The 27,855-nt window shown below is 42.5% G+C and overlaps 2 protein-coding genes and 1 long non-coding RNA gene across 3 annotated transcripts in view; 2 read left to right on the top strand and 1 right to left on the bottom strand.

Annotated features, from left to right (window-relative positions):
- The window catches only part of ccnd3 (cyclin D3), a 39,828-nt gene extending 31,390 nt beyond the window's left edge, over positions 1-8,438 (top strand). Inside the window, exon 5 of the mRNA XM_070859104.1 lies at positions 7,928-8,438. Coding sequence (XP_070715205.1) covers positions 7,928-8,086 — 159 coding nt within the window. The 3' untranslated portion in view covers positions 8,087-8,438. The remainder of the gene's footprint in view (positions 1-7,927) is intronic.
- LOC139227949 (uncharacterized) lies at positions 212-27,765 on the bottom strand. Its single transcript, XR_011587489.1, has 3 exons — positions 27,695-27,765; positions 22,363-22,464; positions 212-719 (listed from the first exon to the last, which is right to left on the bottom strand). It is a non-coding gene; the product is annotated as an uncharacterized lncRNA (long non-coding RNA).
- Positions 8,522-27,855, top strand: part of med20 (mediator complex subunit 20) — an 80,037-nt gene continuing 60,703 nt past the window's right edge. Inside the window, exons 1-2 of the mRNA XM_070859105.1 lie at positions 8,522-14,626; positions 19,273-19,341. Coding sequence (XP_070715206.1) covers positions 14,613-14,626; positions 19,273-19,341 — 83 coding nt within the window. The 5' untranslated portion in view covers positions 8,522-14,612. The remainder of the gene's footprint in view (positions 14,627-19,272; positions 19,342-27,855) is intronic.

Below are 27,855 nucleotides of genomic sequence, written 5' to 3'. Positions count from 1 at the left end.
CTAAAGAGGAAACTCAACAAATACAATCGCAACTCCGAAAGATTGGAAGGTCTGCAATCCTAGATTTGACTTTCTGCGCAGGTCCGAAATGTTCCTAGCTTTAAAGTAAATTTGGTTGACTGATTTTGTTTTTGTAAGCGATTGCGGAAAATTTAAATTGTGAGCATTTTATTTACACATCCGTTTCTGATGGTTTGTACAATTGGCAGAACGTAATTCAGGGTAGCATTCTCTATAATGAAAAGTCCTGATTTCATTATTTCAAATGGTTTGTGGAACAAGTGAAAGTTAGGGTCCGTTGGTAGTAAGGAAATTGTTGTCCTTTGGCAGTCAATACAGTGTGCATCTTACATAAAATCAGGTTTGGGCCAAAGATGATGTGTACTGCCTGTAGAAAAGGTGTATTCCACATTCGCACCGTTTGTACCGAGCTATCAGCGATGCTAAACCCAGAAATTGGTGGCACTGCGTGCTGGGACACTTGCTTTAATCCAGCCATGCTGCTTGGATGAATACCTCATCTCTCTCAGGCCTGTCGAGGTCTTGTATGACGAGGAGTTGGGCCTGTCTCCATCTAGTTCTTGGCAGCCCTGATGGATCCATAGGTATAGTTCCACAAATTGGCACCACAGTGGTAATCTCATTCATCACGGCCACAGGGACGAGCTGTGTGGGAAGAGGAACTATGATGCTGGCGTGGTAGGGATGTTGTTCTGAAGCTGGGAACAGAACATGAGAATTAGGAGCAGGAGTAGGCCATTTGGTCCCTCGAGCCTACTCTGCAATTCAATGAGATCATAGCTGATCTTCTACCGTAACTCCATTTCCTGCACTATACCCATATCCCTTGATTCTGTTAATATCCAAAAATCTATCAATCTCTGTCAAGGACTGAGTCTCCACAGCCCTCGGGTAGAGAATGACAAAGATTCACCACCCTCTGTGAGTGAAGAAGTTTCTCCTCATCTCAGTCCAAAATGGCCAACCCCTTATTCTGAGACTGTGACCCCCTGGTTCTAGACCGAAGTACATCAGGGCACAAAGTGGAAGGAGTTTTATTCTGCATTCGGGATTGATGAAATGGAAGTGCTTCAGGCCGAGAACTTTCTGACTTTCCGGTCCTGGTTGAGGATCTTTCCCTGTGGAAGTAGAACGCGATTAATGTCCTCTACTTTATTAAGGTGTATGTTCTGGTTGCACTTCCACAGCACATTGCTCTAATATTGAAGTACAAAGAGCTGCAATAGGATGTTCCCTCCTGTGTTTTGAAATAATGTTGAAAGCTGCATTGCAGGGTGACAATTCCTTCTCCCTCAGGAAGGAAATATCTGCTGCTAAACTAAGTCAACTGTAGGGGTTTGGGCAGTAGAATTGTTCCATTGGATCACACTGTGGGAAGGGGGGGGAGCGGGGTTGTATTGCAATTAAGGAGACCCCTTGCAGCTTGGAGCAGTGGGGTACAAGGCCCCCTTTCCGTAGATTTTAAGGCAGAAGAATGTGCTGACTTTTCACGGCCTAGAACTGGTCCTACTGTAAGAACATAAATTGGAGCTTGAGTAGGCCATTTGACCCCTCGGGCCTGCTCCGCCATTCAATAAAGATCATGGCTGATCTGATCTGGGGCTCGACTCCACTTCCCTGCCCGCTTCCCATAACCCTTCACCTTTATTGCTCAAAAATCTGTCTATCTCCACCTTTAAATATATTCAATGACCCAGCCTCCACAGCTCTCTGGGGCAGAGAATTCCACAGATTTACAACCCTGAGAGAAGAAATGCCTCCTCATCTCCATTCTAAATGGGTGAACCCTTATTCTGAAACTGTGCCCCCGAGTTCTAAATTCTCCCACGAGGGGAAATATCCTCTCTGCATCTACCTTGTCAAGCCCCCATATCTTGTATGTTTCAATAAGATCACCTCTTATTCTTCTAAACCACAATGAGTATCGGCCCAACCTTTCCACCACCCCATCTTCCCTCAGGTATGCAATGTCTACCTAACTGTAGGCTAGGGAAGGGAAGGGAATTCATAGGTGGCTGTAACCATGTTCAGTTGTGCTAAGAAAATCCACTCCGTCTGTCTGCACCATCTGAATTCAGAGCCTTGGCTGGAGCTGGCCTTGAGGGTACACCTCTTCCCTCCATTTTCCGACCATCTACGATTGTAAAATCATGCGCCTGAATATTCGATAGGAATTTCCAATGAGTGAGATTCCTTTTGAGGAGTGCAAAGTTCGTATATTATCCCTTGGGTTCCACCTCACCTTTTTAATAAGCACAAATAAATTATCTAAAAATAGTATCTTAAGATGTTGTGCCGCCTTATACAACTGAGTGGTTTCCAAGGCTATTTCAGGGGGCTGCCCATCTCCTAACTCTCACCAAGTCCCGCTCGCCCATCACCCCTGTGCTCGCCGACCTATAGTGGCTCCCTGTTAAGCAACGCCTCGATTTCAGAATTCTCATCCTTGTTTACAAATCCCTCCATGGTCTCGCCCCTCCCTGTCTCTGTAATCTTCTTCAGCCTCAGAACCCCCCCAGATGTCTGCACTCCACAAACTCTGCCCTCTTGAGCATCCCTGATTAAAACTGCACAACCATTGGTGGCCGTGCCTTCTGCTGCCTGGGCCCCAAGCTCTGGAACTCTCTCCTTAAACCTCTTCGCCCCTCTACCTCTATTTCCTCCTTCAAGACACTCCTTAAATCGTCCCTCTTTGACCAAGCTTTTGGTCATCTGCCATAATTTCTGATGTGGCTCGGTGTCAAATTTATTTGTTTTGTCTTAAAACACTCCTGTGAAGCGCCTTGGGACGTTTTATTACGTTAAAGGTGCTATATAAATACAAGTTGTTAAATCAATAATGGAGCAGGACCCTCAGCCTATCCTAATCTGAAGATTAGCTTTTTGTTGCATAACTGGTGTATAAGCTTTGACTGTCAGATGTATGAGCACTGTACAGTACCAGTTCGGGGATGAGTTACATGTACAAATCTTTCACATGGCGTATACTGTAGCTGAGTGAGCTCGAAAGATTACACTTGTTCAGTGACCACTGCAGCCACCTACTCTTGTTTAAAAGGTCACCTACTTTTGTTATGCTTGTTCCTGCAAAGTGCGGTGGTTCGAAACACTGCAGTGTGCTGAAAGTGGGGAAATTTGGTTAATTTCAGAGACTAATTCAGTAACCTTTGCTGGGAATGTGTTTCTGTAGTTGGTAAACGCTGCCAAGCTTTTTGAGAAACCCTAATGCTCGACACGACATGAGTGGCTTTCTTGCAAACTGCTCTAGAGTATATGTGGGAACCTGATGGGGAAACCTGTGGTTGGGTGCCTCACTCATTACAATCAGAGACCTGGGTGTCATGGTACATCAGTCATTGAAGGTTGGCATGCAGGTACAGCAGGCGGTTAAGAAAGCAAATGGCATGTTGGCCTTCATAGCGAGGGGATTTGAGTACAGGGGCAGGGAGGTGTTGCTACAGTTGTACAGGGCCTTGGTGAGGCCACACCTGGAGTATTGTGTACAGTTTTGGTCTCCTAACTTGAGGAAGGACATTCTTGCTATTGAGGGAGTGCAGCGAAGATTCACCAGACTGATTCCCGGGATGGTGGGACTGACCTATCAAGAAAGACTGGATCAACTGGGCTTGTATTCACTGGAGTTCAGAAGAATGAGAGGGGACCTCATAGAAACGTTTAAAATTCTGACGGGTTGAGACAGGTTAGATGCAGGAAGAATGTTCCCAATGTTGGGGAAGTCCAGAACCAGGGGTCACAGTCTAAGGATAAGGGGTAAGCCATTTAGGACCGCGATGAGGAGAAACTTCTTCACCCAGAGAGTGGTGAACCTGTGGAATTCTCTACCACAGAAAGTAGTTGAGGCCAATTCACTAAATATATTCAAAAGGGAGTTAGATGAAGTCCTTACTACTAGGGGAATCAAGGGGTATGGCGAGAAAGCAGGAATGGGGTACTGAAGTTGCATGTTCAGCCATGAACTCATTGAATGGCGGTGCAGGCTAGAAGGGCTGAATGGCCTACTCCTGCACCTATTTTCTATGTTTCTAAATGTTGATGCTTTTTCAAATGTATTCGTTCAGGTGGCGTCGCTGACAAGGCCAGCATTTATTGCCCATCCCTAATTGTCCTCGAGAAGGTGGTGGTGAGCCACCTTATACAACTGAGTGGTTTGCTGGGCTAGTTTCAAATCACCTAGTTTACGTAGGGTAGAATGTGGGAGGCTAGCCAGGGGTGCGTTGGAACAGTCAGGCAAATAGTATCTTACTGCGAGTTAGGACCCGGGCAGCCCCCTGAACTAGCCTAGGAAACCACTCAGTTGTATAAGGCGGTATAACATCTTAAGATAGTATTTACTGCACTCACTTTTTGTTTGTTCATTCGCGGGATGTGGGCGTCGCTGGCAAGGCCAACATTTAGCGCACATCCCGAATTGCCCTCGAGTAACTCGCTAGACCATTTCAGAGGGCAGTTAAGAGTCAACCACATTGCTGTGGGTCTGGAGTCACACATAGGCCAGACCGGGTAAGGATTTCAGATTTCCTTCCCTAAATGACATTAGTGAACCAGATGGGTTTTTACAACAATCCAGTAGTTTCATGGTCACCATTACTGATAGTTTTTTTTAAATTCTAGATTTACTTAATTAACTGAATTTAAATTCCCCAGCTGCCATGGTGGGATTTGAACTCTTGTCTTTGGATGATTAGTTCAGGCCTCTGGATTACTCATCCAGTACTTGGTACAGGTTAGCAGTTTTGGATGAGCTCAAGTTTATGAAGGGTGGAAAATGGGAGGCCGACCAGGAGAGCGTTGGAATAATCGAGTTTGGAGGTAACAAAAGCACGGATGAGGGCTTCAACTGCAAATGGGCTGCGGCAGGGGCGGAGACTTGCAATATTATGGAGATGGAAGTAGGTGGTCTTTTTTTTATGGAGAAGATATGTGGTCGGAAGCTCAGCTTGGGGTCAAATAGGTTGCGAGCAGTCTGGTTCAGCCGAAGACGGTGGTGAGGTGGGGGTGAAATTGCTGGTGAGGAGTTGGAGTTTGTGGCGGAGGACAAACACTTTGGTCTTCCCAATGGAGGAAATCCAGGACTGGATGTCGGACAAGCAGTCAGACAAATGGAGGCTTCGAGAGAGGTGGTGGTGAGGAGATAGAGCTGGATGTTGTCAGCGTACATGTGGAACCGGACACCATGCCGGATGATGTCGCCGAAGGGCAGCATGTAGATGAGAACTAGGAAGGAGCCAAGGATAGATCCTTGGGATCCTCCAGAGGTAACAGTGCGGGGGAGGGAAGAGAAGCTGTTGCCGGGTGTTTTACAGTCTGGCTATGACTATAGGCAAGAGTAGATCCAGGCAAGGGCAGTACCACTCAACTGGTCAGTGGAGGAGAGGTGTTGGAGGGGGATGATGTGGTTAAATGTGTCAAAGGCTGAAGACGGGTCAAGAAGGATGAGCAGAGTGAACCATGGTTACATAGAATGTCATTTCTGACACTGATTAGGGTCATTTCAATGCTGTAGCAGGGGTGAAAACATGTTCGGAGATGTTCAAATTTGGGGCTGGGGGTAAGATGGACATGGATTTAGGAGGCAACATCATGTTCAGGGAGGTTGGAGATGGAGCAGTAGTTTAAGGACAAAAGGGGTCCAGGGTGGGACTTTTGAAGAGGGCAGATTTGAAAGAGAGGTGTGAGAGTTTGCAATATCAGCCAGCATGAGATGAGAGAAGGTGGATAGTAAGCAGAGGCTGGGATCAGAAAAATGATCGAATGAGAAGGTGGGAAACAGGATTTGAAATGTAATAATCAAGGATGGTGAAAGTAAAAGGATTAGATGCCACTACAGGCTTTGGACATTACTCTTTACTTTTTTGACCCGTCATGCAAAAACGCTGTGGCCCCAAAATTCCGATTGATGTCTCTGCCAATGAGAGTGTGGTGGGTCAGGCCGAGCTGTTAGTGCACCCAAATGGGAGAAAACCCAGACCCCATCCTCAGTTACAGGGGTGAGGTGATTCGCATACATGCCGTGCGCATATTGGGGGAATTTTAAACACCACAACCCCTCCCCTGGGGGTGGGGGGAGGGGGGGGGGGGGAGATTTTAATTCGATATGCGACCCCAACCCCTGTGTTGCAGCACAGTGTTATGTCAAAGAAACTGCGTTATGAACTGGTAGGAGAGCAACCGGTCAGGGCTTGTGTTCAGTTCTCAATCTGTGCCATGTCAACCTTGGAGGTGCTTCCCTTCCCCGCCCCCCCTCTCGCTGGAGAATGCAACACCATTATTAGCAACACACCTTGAAAGATGAATTGCCTGCTTGGTTAAGTGTGTACTGTATAAATTGTTTAATGGCATGCTAAGTATTCCTAATCAATGTCTAATTCTAAACTCGAGCATTGCAACCGAGCCACAGCTGTTGAAAATTTGCAGGCTTGAGGTTAATTGTGTCCTGGATATTTTTCTCTCCGTGCACACATTGTTTTTGAGGACCTTGGTCTGTGTTGGGTGTGTAATCAAAACTAATTACACACACTGTCTCGTTTTACGAATCAAATGTCAATTGATGTATGAACTGAAATGTACTGGTAAAACTTTAGTTTGATTTCAGAAATTCTGATTTATTTTTATTGGGGCTGGGCAACATCATCATCACAGGCGACCCCTCGAACGAGGATGACTTGCTTCCACACCAAAAGGGATGAGTTCACAGATGTTTCAATGGAGGACCCGATATTCCAGTCCTGAACTCCAGGGGTGGAAGATGCCTGTGCGTGGATTGTTTTAACCGTTGCACATCAGCCACCGCACGGGCTCGACAGTGGCAAGGGTAAACCAGGACGACTGGAGACCTGCTCTGCTGCACAGACCAATTGTGCGCGCACACCTTGCAATGTGGGTTGGCCCTGGGCCCTTGGGCTGGGCAACACGCTCCTTACGGGTTACCTGCACCGGGATTGCATTCAGTCATCACAAGATGACCCCTATTGACGCTGCTGTAGTGCCTTTGCAGCCAACCTCCCTGAGCCCTGCTCATTATGGCTGGCAGTGTCTGATGGGGAGTGTAGAGGGAGATTTACTCTGTATCTAATCTGTGCTGTACGAGCAGCGAGACATTGCAGAGCGACGTGATCGGGAACCAGGAGAAGCGCAAGTTCAGGGCCTAGAAGAGTTGAGGGCCCAGGGCAGCAAGGGCCAGCCCACACTGCGATATGTGTGCGCACTAGGTCCGTGCAGCAGAGCTGGTCTCCAGTAGTCTTGGTTAACCCTTGCCACTGGACCAAGACCTAGCTCTGTCAAGCCCGTGTGGTGGCTGGTGTGCAATGGCCACCCCACATTAAAAAAAAATCCACGCACAGGCATCTTCCACCCTTCAATATGCAGTTCGGGATCTGGAATATTAGGTCCTTCATTGAAACGCCTGTAAATTCATTGAATGCATTCCTTTATGGCGTGGAAGCAAGTCATCCTCTATTCGAAGGGCCGCCTAAGAGAGAACACCTATTGTATCGTTATCACCACTGCATTTCTCTCTACAATTGATGGCTTAATGAAAAGAAAAAGATAGACGCATTTATATAGCACCTTTCACGGCCTCTGGATGTCCCAAAACGCTTTACAGCCAATTAAAAGTGCAGTCACTTTTGTAATGTAGGAAACGTGGCAGCCAATTTGCACAAAGTAAGCTTCCACAAACAGCAATATGATAATGACCAAATATTTTGTTTGTGATGCTGGTTGAGGGATAAATATTGGCCCAGATCAAGTGCTCTATGGTCTATTATTGCATCACTTTGTTCTCGGAAGCTCTCCGTCTGATCAGGGACTGATCCATTTTGGTGGGTTTTTATAGATGCATGATCTGATTTACCTGTTCATTTAATGTCATTGTTCTTTATACCAGGACTGCCTGAAGGCTTGCCAAGAACAGATTGAAGCTGCCCTGGCAGAGAGCTTAAAACAATCTCAGCAACAACAACAGGAGCAAACCATGTCCTCAAAGACTGTACATGAGCCAGACCAAACCAGCACTCCAACAGATGTAAGGGATGTCAATCTGTGATCATCATCGTGCAATTTAAAAAAAAATCTAATGCAGCTCTGCGAATTCCAATTTAGTACTCCGATGCTAGAGGGAAAAAAAGAAAAAGACCTGAACCAGATCCTGCTTATTTCTATATGTTGATGTCATGTGGGGTGAAAACACTGAAGAAGGCACAACTTGAAAAATAAAACAATTGTGAAGAAAGAAATGTAGCAATGATTATCACCATGTGAAATTGCCGAACCCTGCGACTCTGGTTTTATATAGAAGGAAGTTTGATTGCGATTTGTTCACCATCGAGTACTGAATACAGGAGCAAATTGTGAGCTTGGCCAATTGTAATAAATATTGAGGGGTTCTGGCTTCTAAATGTTTTTTCTTAGTGCCTTCCTAAAAATGTAGGTCGAGAAATGCAAGGTACATGCTTTCATAGCCATTCTGTTGCTTTTAACTTATTTGGTACTAGTCACACAGTTTGATAACATCCAACTTTTTGTACACAAACAATCAGGCAGGGGCTACATGAAGAATGCCTCCTCCGATCTAAACTGAATTGTCTCCAGTTCATCCCACAATTTAAAAATTAAGGATATTTCCACTGCTTTGCCGCAAAAAAAATTTAAGTACAATTAATACGGACATTCATTGAATGAGGAAATGGTTGAACACCATCTGATTCACTGTGTGTTTAAATCAGTATTGGTATTTTGCTTAATGGAGACAATCTGATAAGTGGGACATTTTCATTTTATGTTATGATGTCCCAATTAACAGACTTTGACTATTTTGCACAGTTGTGTACAAGAATATAGCTCCATAATATATAGATCAGTACTGGTATTTTGCTAAATGGGGGGAATCTCACAAATGGGACATAATTTGATATGATGTACCAATTAACAAACTTCAGTTCTGTTTTACACGGTGTACAAGGTTTTAATTGTATATAATATATTTAAAATAGGGCTGCAACAGGAAGCGAAATTTGTTTTTTCTCGAGGGTGGGAAATCTGGACATGAGGTGGTGGGGGGGAAAAGCTGACGCAAATTCTGAAGCAAAATGTTTCAGCTTCAATCCCAGATGGAAATTTTGAGACTGCCGCAGCCCTTATTTAAAATATATATATATTTACACACATAACTATAAATGGAGTACTGGTTTCTTGATAGAATGTATACCAGCTGCTTTGTGTCTAATGAAATATATTTAACAACCTTTAACACATCTTCATAGAAACCGCAAATTCCTAGCTATCAACAAAAGGACTATCAGAAAGGGTCATAAAAGTTCCCTACAATCTTTAAAACGCGTGTCAAGATTTTACAGTTCAATCTTCAAAGCAGATCTATTTTTTTTTAATTGTGAAGATTACAGTAGACTTATCAATTCTGTTATTGATTAAACAGAGCCACCCACATTGTTCTGAGCTGTTGCATGTTACCCTAACAGTGGGATGAACATAGCTACACATTATTATGTACGTAACAATTATCCCTCAAAATACAATGGCACCCGTTGGTGCACAGTGATACTACAGGAAATGCCTTGGTTGGGACACAGATTCCTTAATATTTGCGCCTCCCGTGGGGCAAACGCTCTTCACTTCCAGGATATCAACCTGTGGCGTGTCCTCCATATCTAAGGAATCTATTGCGGATGTATTAATGTTTTTTGCAAGGGAAGCTGCAGCCACAATGGCTGCCTGCAGCATCAAAACTTCTCTAGTCTGATTCACCAAACAAAGCTGTGTTTTTGAATCGTAAAAAGAACAAAGTCTCCAAAGCCACATTCACTTGCTAATGAGAGGGACACTGGTGTGCTGGTGGAGGTATGAATGTGCTTTGAGTGTCCGTGTCGATAAAGGCACTCAATAGCAGGGGCAAAGTAACAGTGGTGCATCACGATGGCCAAAGGGTGTGTAGTAGCAAATCACCTTAACTTATAGTTCAGTCTTCGAGCAAATGACTAAAGTGATTTCAGCAGCTTTTGTAATTATTGCTTCCTTCTATAAAATGCATTGACTGAAGAAAAAGGTCTTGGTCGGCCCTTGTCAGATCAAGCCTTTCCCAGCTAAGGCCCACACTTTTTAATTGAGAATTTGGCTTCTAAAGAGTGAGCTTTCCACTGTCCATTAGTATAGATTTCAACTATCAGATGTATGATGGGCAAAATTGTCATTTTGGTGTATGTGTGTGTATAAATAAATATAGCTGTAAAAAAACACACGGGCAGAGAATTATAAGCCATGCGCTCCCCTCCAAAAAAAGGCTTTAGATGCTTTTCATAAAAGGTTATATTTGCGAGGGAGTGGAGGGTAAAATTTGGCAGCATGTAAAGCAGCCATTCAGCCCAACAACATGCATTTATATAGTGCCTTTCCTAACAGAAAAATATCCTGAAGCACTTCATAGAATTTCCACCAGTTTCTGGTCGAATTTTTAATGGACCTCTGCATTTATTTTTTTAAAAATGCTAACTTCTGACTTTGTTCTTTTTCTTCATAATCTTACATTTCTGCCCTCTTACTGACTCAGCAACTAGTGGAAATAGCTTATTCCCATTTACTTTATCAAAAACCTTTTGTAATTTTGAACACCTCTATCAAGTCTCCTCTTGCCTGTTCTATTGAATGAGCTCCAATGTTCATTCTCCTTGTGGCTATAGCTTCTCAACTCGTGTATCATCTTAGTAAATCTCTTCTGCACCTGCTCCATGGCCTTAACATCCTTTTCAAAAGTAGGGCACCCAAACGTAACATAATAGTCTAACTCTGCCTAGGCAATGATTTGTGGTTATACAGTAGTATTTTTCAGTGTTCTTATCATACAGTCAAAAATGAGACTGTAGTTTTACCTGTTCTTTTGTGGGCCGGATTTAAACCAAACTTTTGAGGTTTTTGACCATTACATATTACGCCACCTTATCCATGTAGATAAAATTTAGTAATGCCATAATAATGCTTTAAACAGCATATGTTTCTTTCATACCCTCGATTACTTGGTAAAGTGTTCGAATTGAGAGTATAATATTTAAGTTTTGCTTTAAGAGTTTGTGAACACAGGCATAATATGCGTTGCTGCATTTTATTTGACCTAACTGCTTTATAGTTACGTGTTTTTTAATTCCCTCAATTAGTAAAGGGTCTTGTTTGCCAATTTTTGCTAAGATTTTTTTTAAATACTAAAGAAATTTGCTGATTAACCATAATGCTTTAGCAAACTGGGGGTGAGCAGAAGTATCCAAGAACTACACCGATTTTAACAGAAGAATTAAAATAAGTTTCGGAATCTGTCATGAATGCAACCAGATATTTAGTATGGGGTTGTGTCACCATGCAAAAACGCCTTGCAACCCAAACTAGATGGGGTGAAATTGCCAATACTAATCATGACATCAGTCATTTAATCCACTGAGTTTTATTTCAAATTGTATTTCTTTAACACATTCATCCTCCACATTCAGATAAATCAGGGCTATTATCGTTCAATGGAAGGGGGAAAATTGTACAACGTTGTACCTCTTCAGAATTATACTTGCTGTAACATTCTGAGAATGCGATTCCTCCTGCTCCCATACTCCATATAAGGACTCAATTTGAATTTTTATTTAATCCTTACTAATACTTCTAGTTTGGCCCCATGGAGTTTGTGTTTTGGAACATGCTGCAGTCCCCTTTGAGTTATATATGCTGAATTAAGTTTTTTTTTAAATGAATGCACCCTCATTTCTTCTGCAGATGCAATCTTTTATTAGGTAATTGGTTCTTTAATGGGGTTGGTCCTGCCGCAGTGACAGCCATGATAATGAACCTGTCATTTCGAACACTGCCTCAGAAATGGTCTCAGGCTCCAGCTGAATGGGAAACGTGGCTGTGTGCTCTCCTTGGCCGACATTTTAAATTGCAGCCCTGCGTTAGCAGCCACTTCATTTCAAACTAACTTATGTTGCTGATCTGTGTTCAATTAGCCTACTGTTGGAAATATTACAGATTCATCAGCTTTGCCACCATTAAGGTGCACCACACTTATTTAACCAGTGCAGAGTATTAATGGCCTGATTTGTTGTGTTAAGGCTGCAACACAGGGAATTATTTCCTAGAGTGTGCGCCTTGCCTGCTGCCACCCATAGTGGAAAATGCTGGACATTGAGATTCCCACTGGTAAGGATGAACTCAGAAAATCGTCCTCAAATTTGGTACACTCTTGCACCAATCTAGTGCTGCAGGACTGTCCCAGAAACGGAGTGATGTGCTTTAGTCCCTTTTGTGTTGTAAAGGTTGTAAATCTTTCTGGACATATTAATCAAATCTTGATTAGTTTTTATCAATCTCCTTCCTTACGGAATGTTATTGGACAAGTGATTGGTTAACGGTTCCAGACTCTCGCTGGCAATATGCAGCTTTAATAAATGGCTGCGATCTAATTTCCCAATGTGGCAGATCATCAATATTACAGGGACCTGTCGAGCTAAAATTGACAGTATTTTGACATAGGATCAGCTTGTACACTAATTATTTATGCCACACGAAACTTGTCGGTTGTGAATGACCAAGTGCAAAGAGTTTCATCATTTCTGGGGCACGTGTTATATTCACCAGTAGTAAACCATGACACCTATAATTCTTTTTTTTTTCCCCCTCTTGATTGGGGCACTTTTAATAAATTTTCTCTGCATGTCAAAGCATATAAATATATATCCGAAAATACAGTTCTGATTGTGAATTGGGTTTTCACCAAGAAAAATTTAAACTGATTTTAAGAGAAAAAGTAGCAAAATATGGAATCTTATTGAAATTAAGCAACTTTGGCAGTCTCTGGTTAGAGGTTGGTACCTGTGGCCACTTCTACAGTAGACTGAGTTTTAAGCATTTTAACCTTTGTGCATTGCTGTTGCTGAGTTTGGCAAAGCATGGAGTGAATTTTTTGTTATTTCTGCGCTGCTAAAAGGATGGGCCGATTGTTTTTCACAGTTTATTTTCTTAGTTGTATTCTTTAATGAAACTTGCTGCTATGTTTTTTTTTGTATACAGGGTTGTACAGACAACTGAACTGAGAGTCTCTGTTGGTTGAAGAGACAGCCAGACTTTTATCTTGGCCTGACAAGGTTGTAGTCTAAAACTATTGAAAACTCCATAATTAAGCGATCCAACCTGTTTGAAAACCTCTTCTGTTTTCAGAATAATGTTGAATGCTGCAGTGGTTTTTCGGGAAGGAGGGGAAAATCAGTAGAGTTCGCACAGCAAGACCTTGAGATTGACCTACAATAATCTTGGGTGTTTGCGACGTGTTAAATGTTACGATTCCTCCCACATTTATTAATTATTAGTGAGGAGGGCATATGGTCTCTACTGACTAGTTGTTCCCTGAAAATAATTGGATGTCCGAGACCAAATTAGAACTAGTTCAGTTGATTGTGCAGCACACTGTTTTATGTTTGGGGGAAAAAAATCAAAGGTTTTTGCTGCTTATGTTTAAGGTCATACAATAAAATAGGGGTTGGGGGGATTACATGTACTCAAATGTAAATTTGACTGTTTGTTCAGTTAACTTTTTTGTGTCTGCAGATGTTCCACTTACAGTATCTCAGGTTACTAGACAGTTTCTACAGTGCCTCAGCTTTTAAAAGATCACAATTACATAACGTCCTAAGGAGATACCATTGTCTATAGTCCTTCCTTAAGGACAGGAATTGGTGTAAATGTTTTTATCCAACAGGCAAAGCGCTAGTCTTTGGTGATCCTTGTGGGCATCTGATTGTCTTCAGTACTCGTTTCAGATCAGATGTTTTTTTTCCCCTTGTTTGGTACTGGCTTTATTGAAGACCAAACATTTTGATATTAACATTTTTGTAAACGAAAAGTATCCTGAACTTATACAGCATGCATTTCTTTTGGTTTCTTTTGAGACTATATAATGAATTTCTACAGCAGCAATTTGTTAGTAAATGCGACATTGTGTAAAGTTAGGGCAAGTTACAATGCTTTGTCAGTGAAAACCGTTTGAGAGATAATTGGTCCAAACATGACACTACTTTGACCAAAGTTTAGCAAATGGTTGGATAGCTCTTAATGCAGTAATTGTATGTTTAACGGTAACATTCTCCAACCATTTCACTGACTATTATATAAACGCAAAGCTCCAATTAATTGCTCGGAAATGGCAATCATACAGAATTAATTTCTGTAACTCTGACTTCTGTTTGTGAAACTCGAGGAAATAAATGTTAGTCCTTTTGAACTGTGCTGTTGGCTTTTGGAAATGCTGAGCATGTTTACAAATCCACTGTGTAGTATTTTCATGGGAAGTTACGCGCATAATATGTCGAGTACAGATGACTGGGTGTGCACTGTATAGATAAAGTTTTAGTTCACGAGCTTTTCATTGGTAAATGCACCCAGTGTGGAACTGAGCCATACAGACCAGCAAGGTCGGTTGGGGGGAGGAATAGTCAGGCTCAAAATTGACCCCATTACCTTCGGTGGCGAAAACTCAACCAGTGCTCCTGTTCCCGATTGCTGCTGTTACCCTTGCTAGGAAGTGCAACATGTACCATATTGGGTGAGGACAGAATTGGGCTAGGTTGTGGTGTCCTCTCCTGCGTTAAATGCACTGCTAACACTCATCACCAAGGCTCATACTTAAAGAATTGCTAGTTGGACAAGGCACGAGAGGGTGGTTGATAACTTGCAGAACCTGGTCCCAACATTCGTCGGTGCCTTTGTGAGTGAAGGGCAGAAAACTGAGGATGGGGTAGAGTAAGTAGTGAAGCTTGTTCCCTCATTTTTGGATGACTTACAAAAGCAGTGACAATGAGCCAACTGTAAAATTTATATTGGTAGTTTTATCCAGTATTAATCGTGAATAACTAAAGAGTTTTGAATAATCATTCACTTTTTCATTTTATCAAAAGGGGACACTGCATCTGCAATTTTTGTGCTTTTTTTTAATCTAAGAAGTATCCAGTACTTTTTAGCTGATTATTTGCAAAATTTACAGCATTGTTGCATCTGATGCTAAAATTGTTGGACCATATTCTAACATCAGTACATTATCTGACTTGTATTAAGGTGTCCATCTTTGGTGTAACAATGTTTTGAGTCTTGTCAATAATATGGTCAAATTCTTTGCCAGAATACTGTGCAAGAACAAATATTACAGTTATTCACTTCGTGAAACATAAAAGCACATCAGTTTCAAGAAATCACGTGCTTAAGTTACTTTACAAGTCATGACAAAAAAATCATAGTGGTTAACTGGAGGACAAAAATAATAATTACAACCGGGTCTTAAGGCAATAGGTGTTTGGAAGTAATTACTTTAGGATTTCAGTCTATGCTTGTTGTATATACTTGAGTATAAGACTAGAAATTTATCTCCGTGTTGAGCTAGAAATAGGAGTGATCATATTATCTGTGGGTTGTAGCCATCTTTAGATTTTGCTCATGGCTGGTATCCTTCCTGGACGACCGGACACAGCAGTAGCACCATACCATTGTTGCGATCAGCTGTTGCTCTGCCTTAATCTTCCAGCACTGAGATATTTAACAGGCAACTTAACCTCCGACTCAAATCGGAGACCGCCTAGCAGTGCAGATACAGCAGAAGGCGGGATTTAAGTTGAGCGAGAGTGAGTTTCCATTTAAATATCAGCGCTAAAGGAGTGGAGCAACAGCTAACGGGAATAAACTGCTTCAAGTGAGAAAGAATAGAAGTATAGTTTCAGACACCAGCCAACGTGAAAGTCAGAATTTTGGTGCAGGGAGGTTTTGTAATATGAAGTATTGGATTTTTGGGGGGGGTGTTTCTGTACTGGTTATTTTAATGCAAATTCCTTAAAAAATGCTAAAATTGCTGCAGTAATTTCCTCTCTTTTTAACCTTAAACCCTCATTACAATCTAGTGTTAATTCATGAAATTTACAGCGAAAGGCTTAAATGAATTTAAGTAGGTGACTCAGTAGTCTAGTGGTTACAGCACTGGCTACCCAACTAGATTGAGGGAGGGGAGGAAGGGTAGAGTAGTGCTATCTACCTAGAGCAGCTAAGATGAGTGGTGGTAATCCTCAGCCAAGCTGTTCGGTGGATGTATGGTGGAACAGATATGACCCTATCAAGCTGCTACAGGAGAGCCTCCTTTGGTTAATCATAGTGTAGCTTTGGCAATAATGATAAAGAATCTTAACCTGGATCAGAATGTTTTGTGTTCCTGATTGAGGGAGAGCTTCTGTATGTAACAGGATTGGGGCAAGCTAGAGTTGGGGGGGTGAATGTGGGGAAATTACTTCCTTGAGTTAGCTTGATTCTTCTAAAGATTATCTATGGGGAAAATATACTCAGTAATTTTAAGCAGGATTGAAGCATTAACAATACATTGAAAACACCAGACAACTAACTGCATGATCAGGGCGCCCCCCCCCCCCCCCCCCCCCAGACTCACAAGAACTAAGACGTCCACTACATTAGGCGACGACTAAGACCAGAATTAGCTGTAATGCACCTTGCACTGGGGTGATCTTGAGCGTAGACCCTAAAACAGCCATGAGGTAGGCGGAGCGGCCAGCGTCTGGTTATGGATCCAGGCAGGAAATTGGTCAACGCCTACGCCGAGCCAGCGGGCAGGTCAAGCAAGTGGGTGGGGAGGGGGGGGCAGGGGGAAGTCATTCATGGAGGAGAACAAGTGTGAGATGCGCTCTTCCTGGTCCCACAGAGAGAGATATCCAGGGCCCTTTTGTTCTTAAAAATTGCAGTCAGTGTCCTACAACTTGTTTCACCGATTTAAACAGCCTCTCACTTGAAACAGGCAGGAGTCCTGTGCTCCCATTTACAGGCCCACCTGAAAATTACATCAGGCAGGCCTTGAGCATCCACAGAGCAACCCGGGGTTCCTTCCCTCTAAATTTTCCTTAGCTGGCTGTATTTTAGACCTCAAATAGGAGGGCGGCAGTTAAAAATCTCCCCTCACTAGCTCTCTGGGGTTTTACCTGAAGAGTGGGCGATCGACAGAAGCGTGGAATTGTATAAAAACCTTCGCCAGCAAGATTTTCAGTTAAGGGCCATTCTAAGTTCTGATAAGGGATTATCTAAATATAAGTTTAGTACAAATCAAACTGTACATGAGAGTTAAACAGGTAGTAGACTGCATTGAGTGGGGAAAAATAAATATTTGGGATGACATTAAAAATAGCTGAGCCCAAGCAGCAAACTAGTTGATCGATTTCTGTGTTGCTACAGTGTAAGATTTGGTTTTAAAAACCGAATTGCTCAGTAAAATGAGTGCAATAATTTCCACTAGTCATTAGCAGTCAGAAACCTATTGTGCAGTTGGGTTGAATTATGCTAACGTCATGAAGTTTGATTTATGTAGATGTTAAGCCTCTGTCTTGGTTGCCATTAAAGTATTTTTATATATCTTTGCTTGTTCTCTCCAAATGTCCAGCAATTACATTAACATTTCTTTGTAAATACTGCAATCTCATGGAGTTTTGAACTTCTCATTTAATTGTGTTGCTAGATGTATTTTTCCAACAACTCTGGGGTCTCTAGAATTGTTCATTAGTCATTAACGTTGGCTGCCCAACAGGCAGAAGTGACAGTTTTGTCTAATCTGGGTATTAAGTAGGGCGAGGATTTGTTTTTTACCAGTTAAGCAAATAATTTGTTGAAGGTCATTGAAGTGCCAAACATGATTTGAAATGTTGCTGACTGAGAAAGCAATGGAAACATTTGGGGAGTTAAAACTGCATTTGATGGCACCTCTCAAATCTGCAAGACTAAAGAGAACACATTGGGTTCGGGCCCCACAGTTGCCATTTGTTTAACTTAGATTTAGAACACTGATGTGTTCTCTTTTTTTAAATCTTCATTAATTCTGATTTTTTTTATATTTGATTTTTTTAGGCACTCTCCACAGTGCCAATGTCATGATTAATTCTTCGGTCCTTATTCATATTTTGTCACCTATACCTAATGAAGAAATGTTTTTTTTTGTTCATTGTTGCATGCATTAGGGGTGTCATGAATACCATGTTTTCACCAACCAAGGTGTAGTAGCTATGTGCTCTTAACCGCTTACCTTAGCAATCGGTTTGTTAAAAAATCTGATTAGATATGCAAATCTAAATGAACTCTGTGGGGGAAAAAAAAAGAAAACTTTCAACTGATGACTTATGAGGCCTGTTGCTAGGCTGGCGTTACAATGCCCCAATTTGATATCATCAAGAACCCTTTTCAAAAGGGTTCTAGTGGTTGCCTGCATCACAGGTAAGGAGTGTTAAGGCATCACATTTCACAGAATTCTTTCTGCCATAGCTCTTCCAAGTGTTGTCGCCATGATGGACACGCGTGTACTTAATGGTCACTCCTTGCTAAAAATAGAATCTAGCTCAGCTTTCCCACCTAACAATGACATAAGCCTGGAAACTACTGTGAGTGATTTTGTGAGAACCTTCAATGCACTTGTTTGAAATTACCTCCATTACTTTAATAACAATGTTGACCTTTTTATTTTTAAATGGGTTTAGCGTTCAGACAATATCGTCACTCACAGTAATTTCAATTAAAATGTTTACTGTTGTAGGAATAGAGCTGTCACCAGAAGTAATGGGTATATTTTGAAGGGTTAGTTTATTTGGCTTTAACCTAACTTTAATAAACCTGAAGATTTAAGCTAAGCTGGAGTGAAATACCACAATAGTTGAATATGTGGTGACATCCCTAGTCAGCTACATGATTTCACTGTTCCATTGAAGGATCTTTGTGAGATATGTGCAGAGGAAAGCACTGAACAATAAATGCAGATTTTCGAAACTACATGTGTGATTGTATTTTGTTTCTTTTTTGAGGTGGCAATTTTTTTTTTAAAGAATGCAAGTGACCTGATATCTCGCTTCTTTACTTCACACCTCGATAGACTTGGGTTTCAGGCAAGGTGTCTCTCAACTGCCTCCGCCTCCCACGCATCTCTGGATACATACGTCCGTAGTGCATCAGGGTCCAGCATGATTTACACTAAGGGACACACGTCTAGCCTTCAGCTCAAGATAACCTACAGTAATCTTTCATTGAATAAGGCCCATTCCCTCCTCCCAAAAGGAAAAAAAGGTTTAAAGAAATTTCTGCTATATTGTTGCCTGGTACCTTTGTCTTACTTGTCAGGTTTGTGATAAAATAGTACTTTTTTTTTTCTCCACCATATATATTAAACAGAAGAAAAACAGAAAGCACCGGTGAAGTGGGAAAAAAAATGGCTGAAACATCAAAAAGCAAAACCTTCTGGTAAGGATCACATGCACTCACTAATTATGGGTTTGAAGGAGACCAACAGTGAAGGACATTGCAGTTTAATTTTCATTATCAAAATGAAACTTTTATTTGTGGGAGACTTAGAATAACCCTTTGAGCAACATAGCTTTCTCCGCTGTAATCTGTAGTATATCCAAGAGTGTTATGCTGTTGCCAAACAATCTCAATCCTTAATTCTTTATCAACTGACCCTATCTCATCCCTGATCTTGTATCATAATATAAAACACCCTACTTTTGAACAATACGATATGGAAAACAGCAACATATTAGTGACACAAGATCAGAATTGTGAAACTATTGGTGGATTGCCCTGAAAAGGCCAGCAGTAGTACAGCACACAATTTTGTTTGAGGGTATAAAACCTCTCTTTCTCCTTGTACCTGTCACACTGGGATGATAGCTTCTGCAGCTTTGAAAGCAGTCTGGAAACCCACTTCTAGATCTACAACAGTGCTGTTCTTCAGCAGCCTGCTGGAAAACACACAATGTTCCAACAACTCTCCTCTCAGTGTGGGGAGGTTGCCTCCCTATGGTACTGCAGCCAAGATCTGGAACTCCACTATCGAGCTGAAATGATATCTGGCTTTCTACTCTGTGATACATTGATGCTGATACATACTGCACCACCATACGAATTATTCTCTCGTGTGTATGTGTGTGTATATATAATATATATATCATTTGGGGTGTTTTTACAGCATTGGCACGCTTTCTGGATCAGGGTGATCATACGTTGCTTGAGCTATTAGTGCTTTTAGTGTCTCAAATAAAGTAATGATATTTGGATTGGAACTAATCATTTTATTGTCACTCAGGAGTTTCATGCGACCTCAAAAGTCCTTCACCAATGTGTGACAGCAACTACAGAATAGTACGTTACATTTATCTTCCGAACACACTTTTTTTTTATAAAGGAGTTATCTGCATAATTAAACCAACTAAAACTTTACTGATTTGATGCTCAGGCCTTACCTGAAGAAATCGCTTCTCTAAACAGCTTGGCTATCCATTCATTGATACTGGTGTGGTGCACAATTTTTTTTTGAACTCTTCTTATTTGCTTGATTAGAATTACAGCTTCTTTCTTCAGGTTAAAAAAGCTAAGCACTTCCAATGGTTTAGTGGGATAATGCACTATGTTGTGCCACAAAGCATCCAAATAGACCAGGTTTAATCCCTCTTAGGTGCTAAACTAGCCTATGCACATTGGAAACGAAGGGTTTAAAAAAGTAACTGTACCCACTCTGGATCATATTCCAAAGACACTTGCTGGAACTGTGTGTGTACGAGATCTATTTGCTATGCATTTTAAGCATTTTTTCATTTCATGTTACCAATTAATTAAAATAGAATTCTCTCAATTATATAATTTTACTGAGTACAGATGTAATACATGCACCAGGCCCACAAAGCCTGTGAAAGGTACTGAGTAAGAAAACCAATGAATGATTAAGATTGAGTGGAGGTGTGAATCTTGGCTCATAATTGGCTAAAGCTATTAGACAGAGTTGATATACTTTACCAATGTACTTTCAACTAATTGATTGTACTTGATGTAGTTTTGAAGATGTGTAATAAGCTTAAATATAATATGGCAACATGTTGCAGAGGTAATGTGGTCAACTTTCCTCCATTTTGTACATGTGCCCCTGTTTTTTAAAAAAAATTGAGCAAAGCAATATTCAGATCTAATTTGAGCAATTCCTTAGTTGGGTGATCTGATGGGGAGGTATTAGGATGCACAAATTAATGCCTTATTCGAATAGGCACTACATGAAAATGCATTTTTTTTAAACTGCCTTAAAGAATCTCTAGAAATTCAGTTACAGTTGAACCTTTTACAGGAAACCAGAGCAATAGGAAAAGTTATATACGGACAGGGATTTTGTCAGGACTTCAGGTGGTTGGTAGTCATTCAATTGTAACATTACAAATATCTCTGCGCAGACGCAACCATCGTCCGCGTACTGTAGTTCGATCTAGCCTGGAGGTGACGAAGGTTGCACAGGTTCCCGTTGGTTCTATACTTTAGTTCCACTCGAGCGAGGAGTTTGTTGAGCTGAGATGGAGCATTGCAGCGAGGAAGATCGAGAAGAGCTTTGGCGCAATGACACAACCGTGGATTGGGTCTCTGGTGGATCTATTGGTCAGGATCACAGCTTGCATATCATCGTGGAGCAGGCGGAGGATAGTGACAAACCTTTGGGGGCAGCCGAAACGGAGGACGACGCTCCATAGTCCCTCGCACCAAGCTTATGGTCTACAGGGCTGTAATGATACCCACCCTATATGGCTCAGAGATGTGGACCATATACAGTAGACACCTCAAAGCACTGGAGAAATACCACCAAAGTTACCTCCACGATCCTGCAAATCCATTGGGAGGATAGACATCAGTGTTTTCGATCAGGCTAACATCTCCAGCATCAAAGCACTGACCACACTCAACCAGCTCCGTTGGGCGGGCCCCATTATCTGCATGCCTGACAGGAGACTCCCAAAGCAAGCGCTCTACTCGGAACTCCTACACAGCAAGTGAGCCCGAGGTGGGCAGAGGAAACGTTTCAAGGACACTCTCAAAGCCTCCTTGATAAAATGCAACATCCCCACCGGCACCCGGGAATCCCTGGCCAAAGATCGCCCTAAGTGGAGGAAGAGCATCCGGGAGAGCGCTGAGCACCTCGAGCCTCGCCGCCGAGAGCGTGCAGAAAACAAGCGCAGACAGCGGAATGAGCATATGGCAAATCAGACTCCCCACCCACCCTTTCCTCCAACCACAGTCTGTCCCACCTGTGACCGAGACTAATTCCCAAATTGGACTGTACAGTCACCCTAGAACTCATTTTTGGAGTGGAAGCAAGTCTTCCTCGATTTCGAGGGACTGTCTATGATCATGATGATGACGACATGACAAATATAAAGCGAGTTTTCAAAATTCCATATGCATAGTTATTACATTAAAAATTTAGTTAATTAAATAATGCTACTGTACCACTCCTGTTCCTCTCTATCACAATCTCAAAAGCCTGGACCAGCTGAAATGGGCCATGTGATGCTGGCTTTTTTAGGAACTTTGCCATCATCTTGGGAAACCCTATAGAAATAGAAGAACAACAAGTAACAGACTGACAAGTGATAGTGGCAGCAAGAAATCTCTTCCAACAGAAGTTACATGTGCTATCGTGGAAATGTACTTGTATGTATTAATAAGTGAGTGAGCATGTGGGGGAAGAAGAATAAGTAAAGGACTATGGTTCCATTCACTCTGATCCCAGGATATATCGTAAAATGACAGAATAATACGGCACAGAAGGAAGCCATTCAGCCCATCGAGTCTGCGCCGGCTCTTTCGAAGAGCAACCCAGTTAGTCCCACTCATCCGTTCTTTCCCCCTGTCCCTGCAATTTATTTCTCCTTCAAGTATTTATCCAATTCCCTTGTGAAGGCTCCTATTGAATCTGTATCCACCACCCTATCAGTGCATTCCAAATGATACTTCAGTTATGTGGATACATTGGAAAAGCTGGAGTTGCTCTCAAAACAGAGAAAGTTGAGAGGAGATTTGATAGAGGTGTTCAAAATCATGATGAGTCTAAACAGAAACTGTTCCCATTGGCAGACTGGTTGAGAACCAGAGGACTCCGATTTAAGGTGATTGGCAGAACCAAAGGCGACACGAGGTCAAACTGTTTTATATAGTGAGTGGTTAGTGTCATGTATACTACATGGTTACTGCTTGTACCATTACAAGGTGTGCCACCACAGCACACTACAATGGGAGACTTGTAGGTTAACTGTACACGTGTGCCAGGCCTAGTATAAAAGGCAGGCCACCATGTGTGATCCTCACTCTGGAGTTACATTAAATGGACTAAGGTCACTAAAGTTCAAGCATAACACATTGTCTCGTGGAGTCATTATTAGAGCATCTGAAGACATAACAGTTAGGATCTGCAATGCACTGGCTGAGAGGGTGGGGGGAAAGCAGATTCAATCGTGGCTTTTAAAAGAGAATCGGATAAGTAGCTGAAGGGAAAAGAATTGCAGGGCTGCGGAGAAAGGGAGGGGGAAAGGGACTCGCTGAAGTGCTCTTGCAGAGAGCCGGCATAGGCTCAGCAGGCCAAATGCCCTCTTTGTGCTGTGACCTGGCTGGCCTCCCATGTTGTACCTTCCATAAACTTAAGGTCCTCCAAAACTCAGCTGCCCATGTCCTAACTCGCACCAAGTCCCGTTCACCCATCACCCCTGTGCTCACTGACCTACATTGGCACCCGGTTAAATAATGCCTCGATTTCAAAATTCTCACCGTTGTTTTCAAATCCCTCCATGGCCTTGCCCATCCTTATCTCTGTAATCTCCTCCGACCTCACAACCCCCTGAGCTATGGATCCTCCTCAAGGGATATGGGGCTAGTGCGGGAAAGTGGAGTTGAGATAGAAGATCAGGCATGATCTCAGTGAATGGCGGAGCAGGTTCGAGGGGTTGATTGGCCTACTATTGCTCCTAATGCTTATGTTTTTATAGGATATCTGCACTCCTCTAATTGTGCCCTCTTGAGCATCCCTGATTATAATCGCTCAACCACTGGTGGTCGTGGCTTCTGATGCATGGGCCCTAAGCGCTGGAATTGCTTCCCTAAACCTCTCCGTCTCTCTACTTCTCTTTCCTCCTTTAAGACGCTCCTTAAAACATACCTCTTTGACCAAGCTTTTGGTCATCTGCTCTAACTTCTCCTTATGTGGCTTGGTATCAAATTTTTTGTCTTATACTTATAATAGAGCCGTGGGACGTTTTGCTACGTTAAAGGCGCAATATAAATACAGGTTGTTGTTGACCATTCTATGATTCTCAATCCTAACCACTCGTCGTGTAAAAAGGATTATCCTCATAGCGCCTTTGGTTCTTTTGCCAGTCTGTAAACGTCCAATGATATCACCCATATAACTGTGACACAGTTGGTAGCACTTTCGCTTCTGAGTCAGAGGTTATGGGTTCAAATCCCACTCCAGGGTCTTAAGCACAGAAATCTAGGCTGGCACTCCAGTACAGTGCTGAGTGAGTGTTGCATTGTCGGAGGTGCCACCTTTTCAGATGCGACGTTAAACCGAGGTCCTGTCTGCTCTCTCAAGTGGACATAAAAGATCCCATGGCACTATTTCAAAGAAGAGCTGGGGAGTTATTCGTGGTAAAAGTAAAAGTGGAGGGCAGAGAAACCCAAGGCAATAATCAAAAAGGGCCACATTACAGCAAAATTCTAAAGGGACAAAGTGTGTTAAAAAGACAAGCCTGAAGGCTCTGTGCCTCAATGCGAAGAGTATTCGTAATAATGTGGACGAAAGCAGCTATTAACGAATATGATATAATTGGGATTACGGAGACATGGCTCCAGGGTGACCAAGGCTGGGAACTCAACATCCAAGGGTATTCAACATTCAGGAAAGATAGACAGAGAGGAAAAGGAGATGGGGTAGCGTTGCTGGTTAAAGAGGAAATTAACGCAATAGTAAGGAAGGACATTAGCTTGGATGATGTGGAATCTGCATGGGTAGAGCTACGGAATACCTAAGGGCAGAAAACGCTAGTGGGAGTTGTGTACAGACCACCAAACAGTAGTAGTGAGGTTGGGGACAGCATCAAACAAGAAATTAGGGATGCGTGCGATAAAGGTACAGCAGTTATCATGGGCGACTTTAATCTACATATAGATTGGGCTAACCAAACTGGTACGAGAGTATATTAGGGATGGTTTTCGAGACTAATATGTTGAGGAACCAACTAGAGGGCTGGCCATCCTAGACTGGGTGATGTGTAATGAGAAAGGACTAATTAGCAATCTTGTTATGCGAGGCCCCTTGGGGAAGAGTGACCATAATACGGTAGAATTCTTTAATAAGATGGAGAGTGACACAGTTAATTCAGAGACTAGGGTCTTGAACTTAAGGAAAGGTAACTTCAATGGTATGAGACGTGAATTGGCTAGAATAGACTGGCAAATGATAATTAAAGGGTTGACGGTGGATAGGCAATGGCAAACATTTAAATATCACATGGATGAACTTCAACAATTGTACATCCCTGTCTGGAGTAAAAATAAAATGGGGAAGGTGGCTCAACCGTGGCCAACAAAAGAAATTAGGGATAGTGTTAAATCCAAGGAAGAGGCATATAAATTGGCCAGAAAAAGCAACAAACCTGAGGACTGGGAGAAATTTAGAATCCAGCAGCGGAGGACAAAATGTTTAATTAGGAGGGTGAAAATAGAGTATGAGAGGAAGCTTGCTGGGAACATAAAAACTGACTGCAAAAGCTTCTTATAGATATGTAAAGAGAAAGAGATTAGTGAAGACAAACATAGGTCCCTTGCAGTCAGAATCAGGTGAATTTATAATGGGGAACAGAAAAATGGCAGACCAATTGAAGAAATACTTTGGTTCTGTCTTCGCGAAGGAAGACACGAATAACCTTCCGGAAATACTAGGGGACAGAGGATCTAGCGAGAAGGAGGAACTGAAGGAAATCCTTATAAGTCAGGAAATTGTGTTAGGGAAATTGATGGGACTGAAGGCCGATAAATCCCCAGGGCCTGATAGTCTGCATCCCAGAGTACTTAAGAAAGTGGCCCTAGAAATAGTGGATGCATTGGTGATCATTTTCCAACAGTCTATCAACGCTGGATCAGTTCCTATGGACTGGAGGGTAGCTAATGTAACACCACTTTTTAAAAGGAGGGAGAGAGAAAACAGGGAATTATAGACTGGTTAACCTGACATTGTAGTGGGGAACATGTTGGGATCAATCAGTAAAAATGAAATAGCAGCGCATTTGGAAAGCAGTGACAGGATCAGTCCAAGTCAGCATCGATTTATGAAAGGGAAATCATGCTTGACAAATCTTCTGGAATTTTTTGAGGATGTAACTAGTAGAGTAGACAAGGGAGAACCAGTGGATGTGGTGTATTTAGACTTTCAAAAAGCTTTTGACAAGGTCCCGCATAAGAAATTGTTGTGCAAAATCAAAGCACATGGTATTGGGGGTAATGTATTAACGTGGATAGAGAACTGGTTGGCAGACAGGAAGCAGAGAGGCGGGATAAACGGTCCTTTTCAGAGTGGCAAGCAGTGACTAGTGGGGTGCCACAGGGCTCAGTGCTGGGATCCCGCTATTTACAATATACATCAATGATTTAGATGAAGGAATTGAGTGTAATATCTCTAAGTTTGCAGATGACACTAAACTGGGTGGTGGTGTGAGCTGTGAGGAGGATCCTAAGAGGCTGCAGGGTGACTTGGACAGGTTAGGTGAGTGGGCAAATTCATGGCAGATGCAGTATAATGTGGATAAATGTGACGTTAACCACTTTGGTGGCAAAAACATGAAGGCAGAATATTATCTGAATTGCGGCAGATTAGGAAAAGGGGAGGTGCAACGAGACCTGGGTGTCATGGTACATCAGTCATTGAAAGTTGGCATGCAGGTACAACAGACGGTGAAGAAGGCAAATGGCATGTTGGCCTTCATAGCTAGGGGATTTGAGTATAGGAGCAGGGAGGTCTTACTGCAGTTGTACAGAGCCTTAGTGCTGCCTCACCTGCAATACTGTGTTCAGTTTTGGTCTCCTAATCTGAGGAAGGACGTTCTTGCTATTGAGGGAGTGCAGCGAAGGTTCACCAGACTGATTCCTGGGATGGCTGGACTGACATGATGAGAGACTGGATCGACTGGGATTCACTGGAGTTTAGAAGAATGAGAGAGGATCTCATAAAAACATATAAAGAATGTTCCTGATGTTGGGGAAGTCCAGAACCAGAAGCCACAGTTTAAGGATAAGGGGTAAGCCTTTTGGGACCCGAGATGAGGAGAAACTTCTTCACTCAGAGAGTTGTGAACCTGTGGAATTCTCTACCGTAGAGAGTTGTTGATGCCAGTTCGTTAGATATATTCAAGAGGGAGTTCGATATGGTCCTTACGGCTAAAGGGATCAAGGCATATGGAGAGAAAGCAGGAAAGGGGTACTGAGGTGAATGATCAGCTGTGATCTTATTGAATGGTGGTGCAGGCTCCAGAGGCCGAATGGCCTACTCCTGTGCCTATTTTCTATGTGCCCTGGCCAATATTTATCCTTCAACCAACATCACTAAAACAGATTATCATGATCATATTGTTGTTTGTGGGAGCTTGCTGCGCAGATTAGCTGCCGTGTTTCCCACAGTGCAACAGTGACTACACTCAAAAAGTACTTAATTGACTATAAAGCGCTTTGGTCATGAAAAGTGCTATATAAATGCAAGTATATCTTTTTTCTTCCATTTGCACCTGTGACCTACTTCTTCCTGGGAGGGCCTGTTGGCATGGCAAAGAGCAGCAGTTGCATTCCAATTTCACTTCTCTTCCCCACCCCCTGCAACCCCTGAACCCCGACCCACTCAGCAGCCAGGCTCAGCCTCTGCAGCAGTGGCGGGGCGCAGACCGCGTGGCCCAGGAGGAA

This window comes from Pristiophorus japonicus, chromosome 17, assembly GCF_044704955.1.
Source record: "Pristiophorus japonicus isolate sPriJap1 chromosome 17, sPriJap1.hap1, whole genome shotgun sequence".
In the NCBI taxonomy this organism is placed as follows: Eukaryota; Metazoa; Chordata; class Chondrichthyes; family Pristiophoridae; genus Pristiophorus; species Pristiophorus japonicus.
This window is presented reverse-complemented; position numbering and strand designations above follow the sequence as displayed.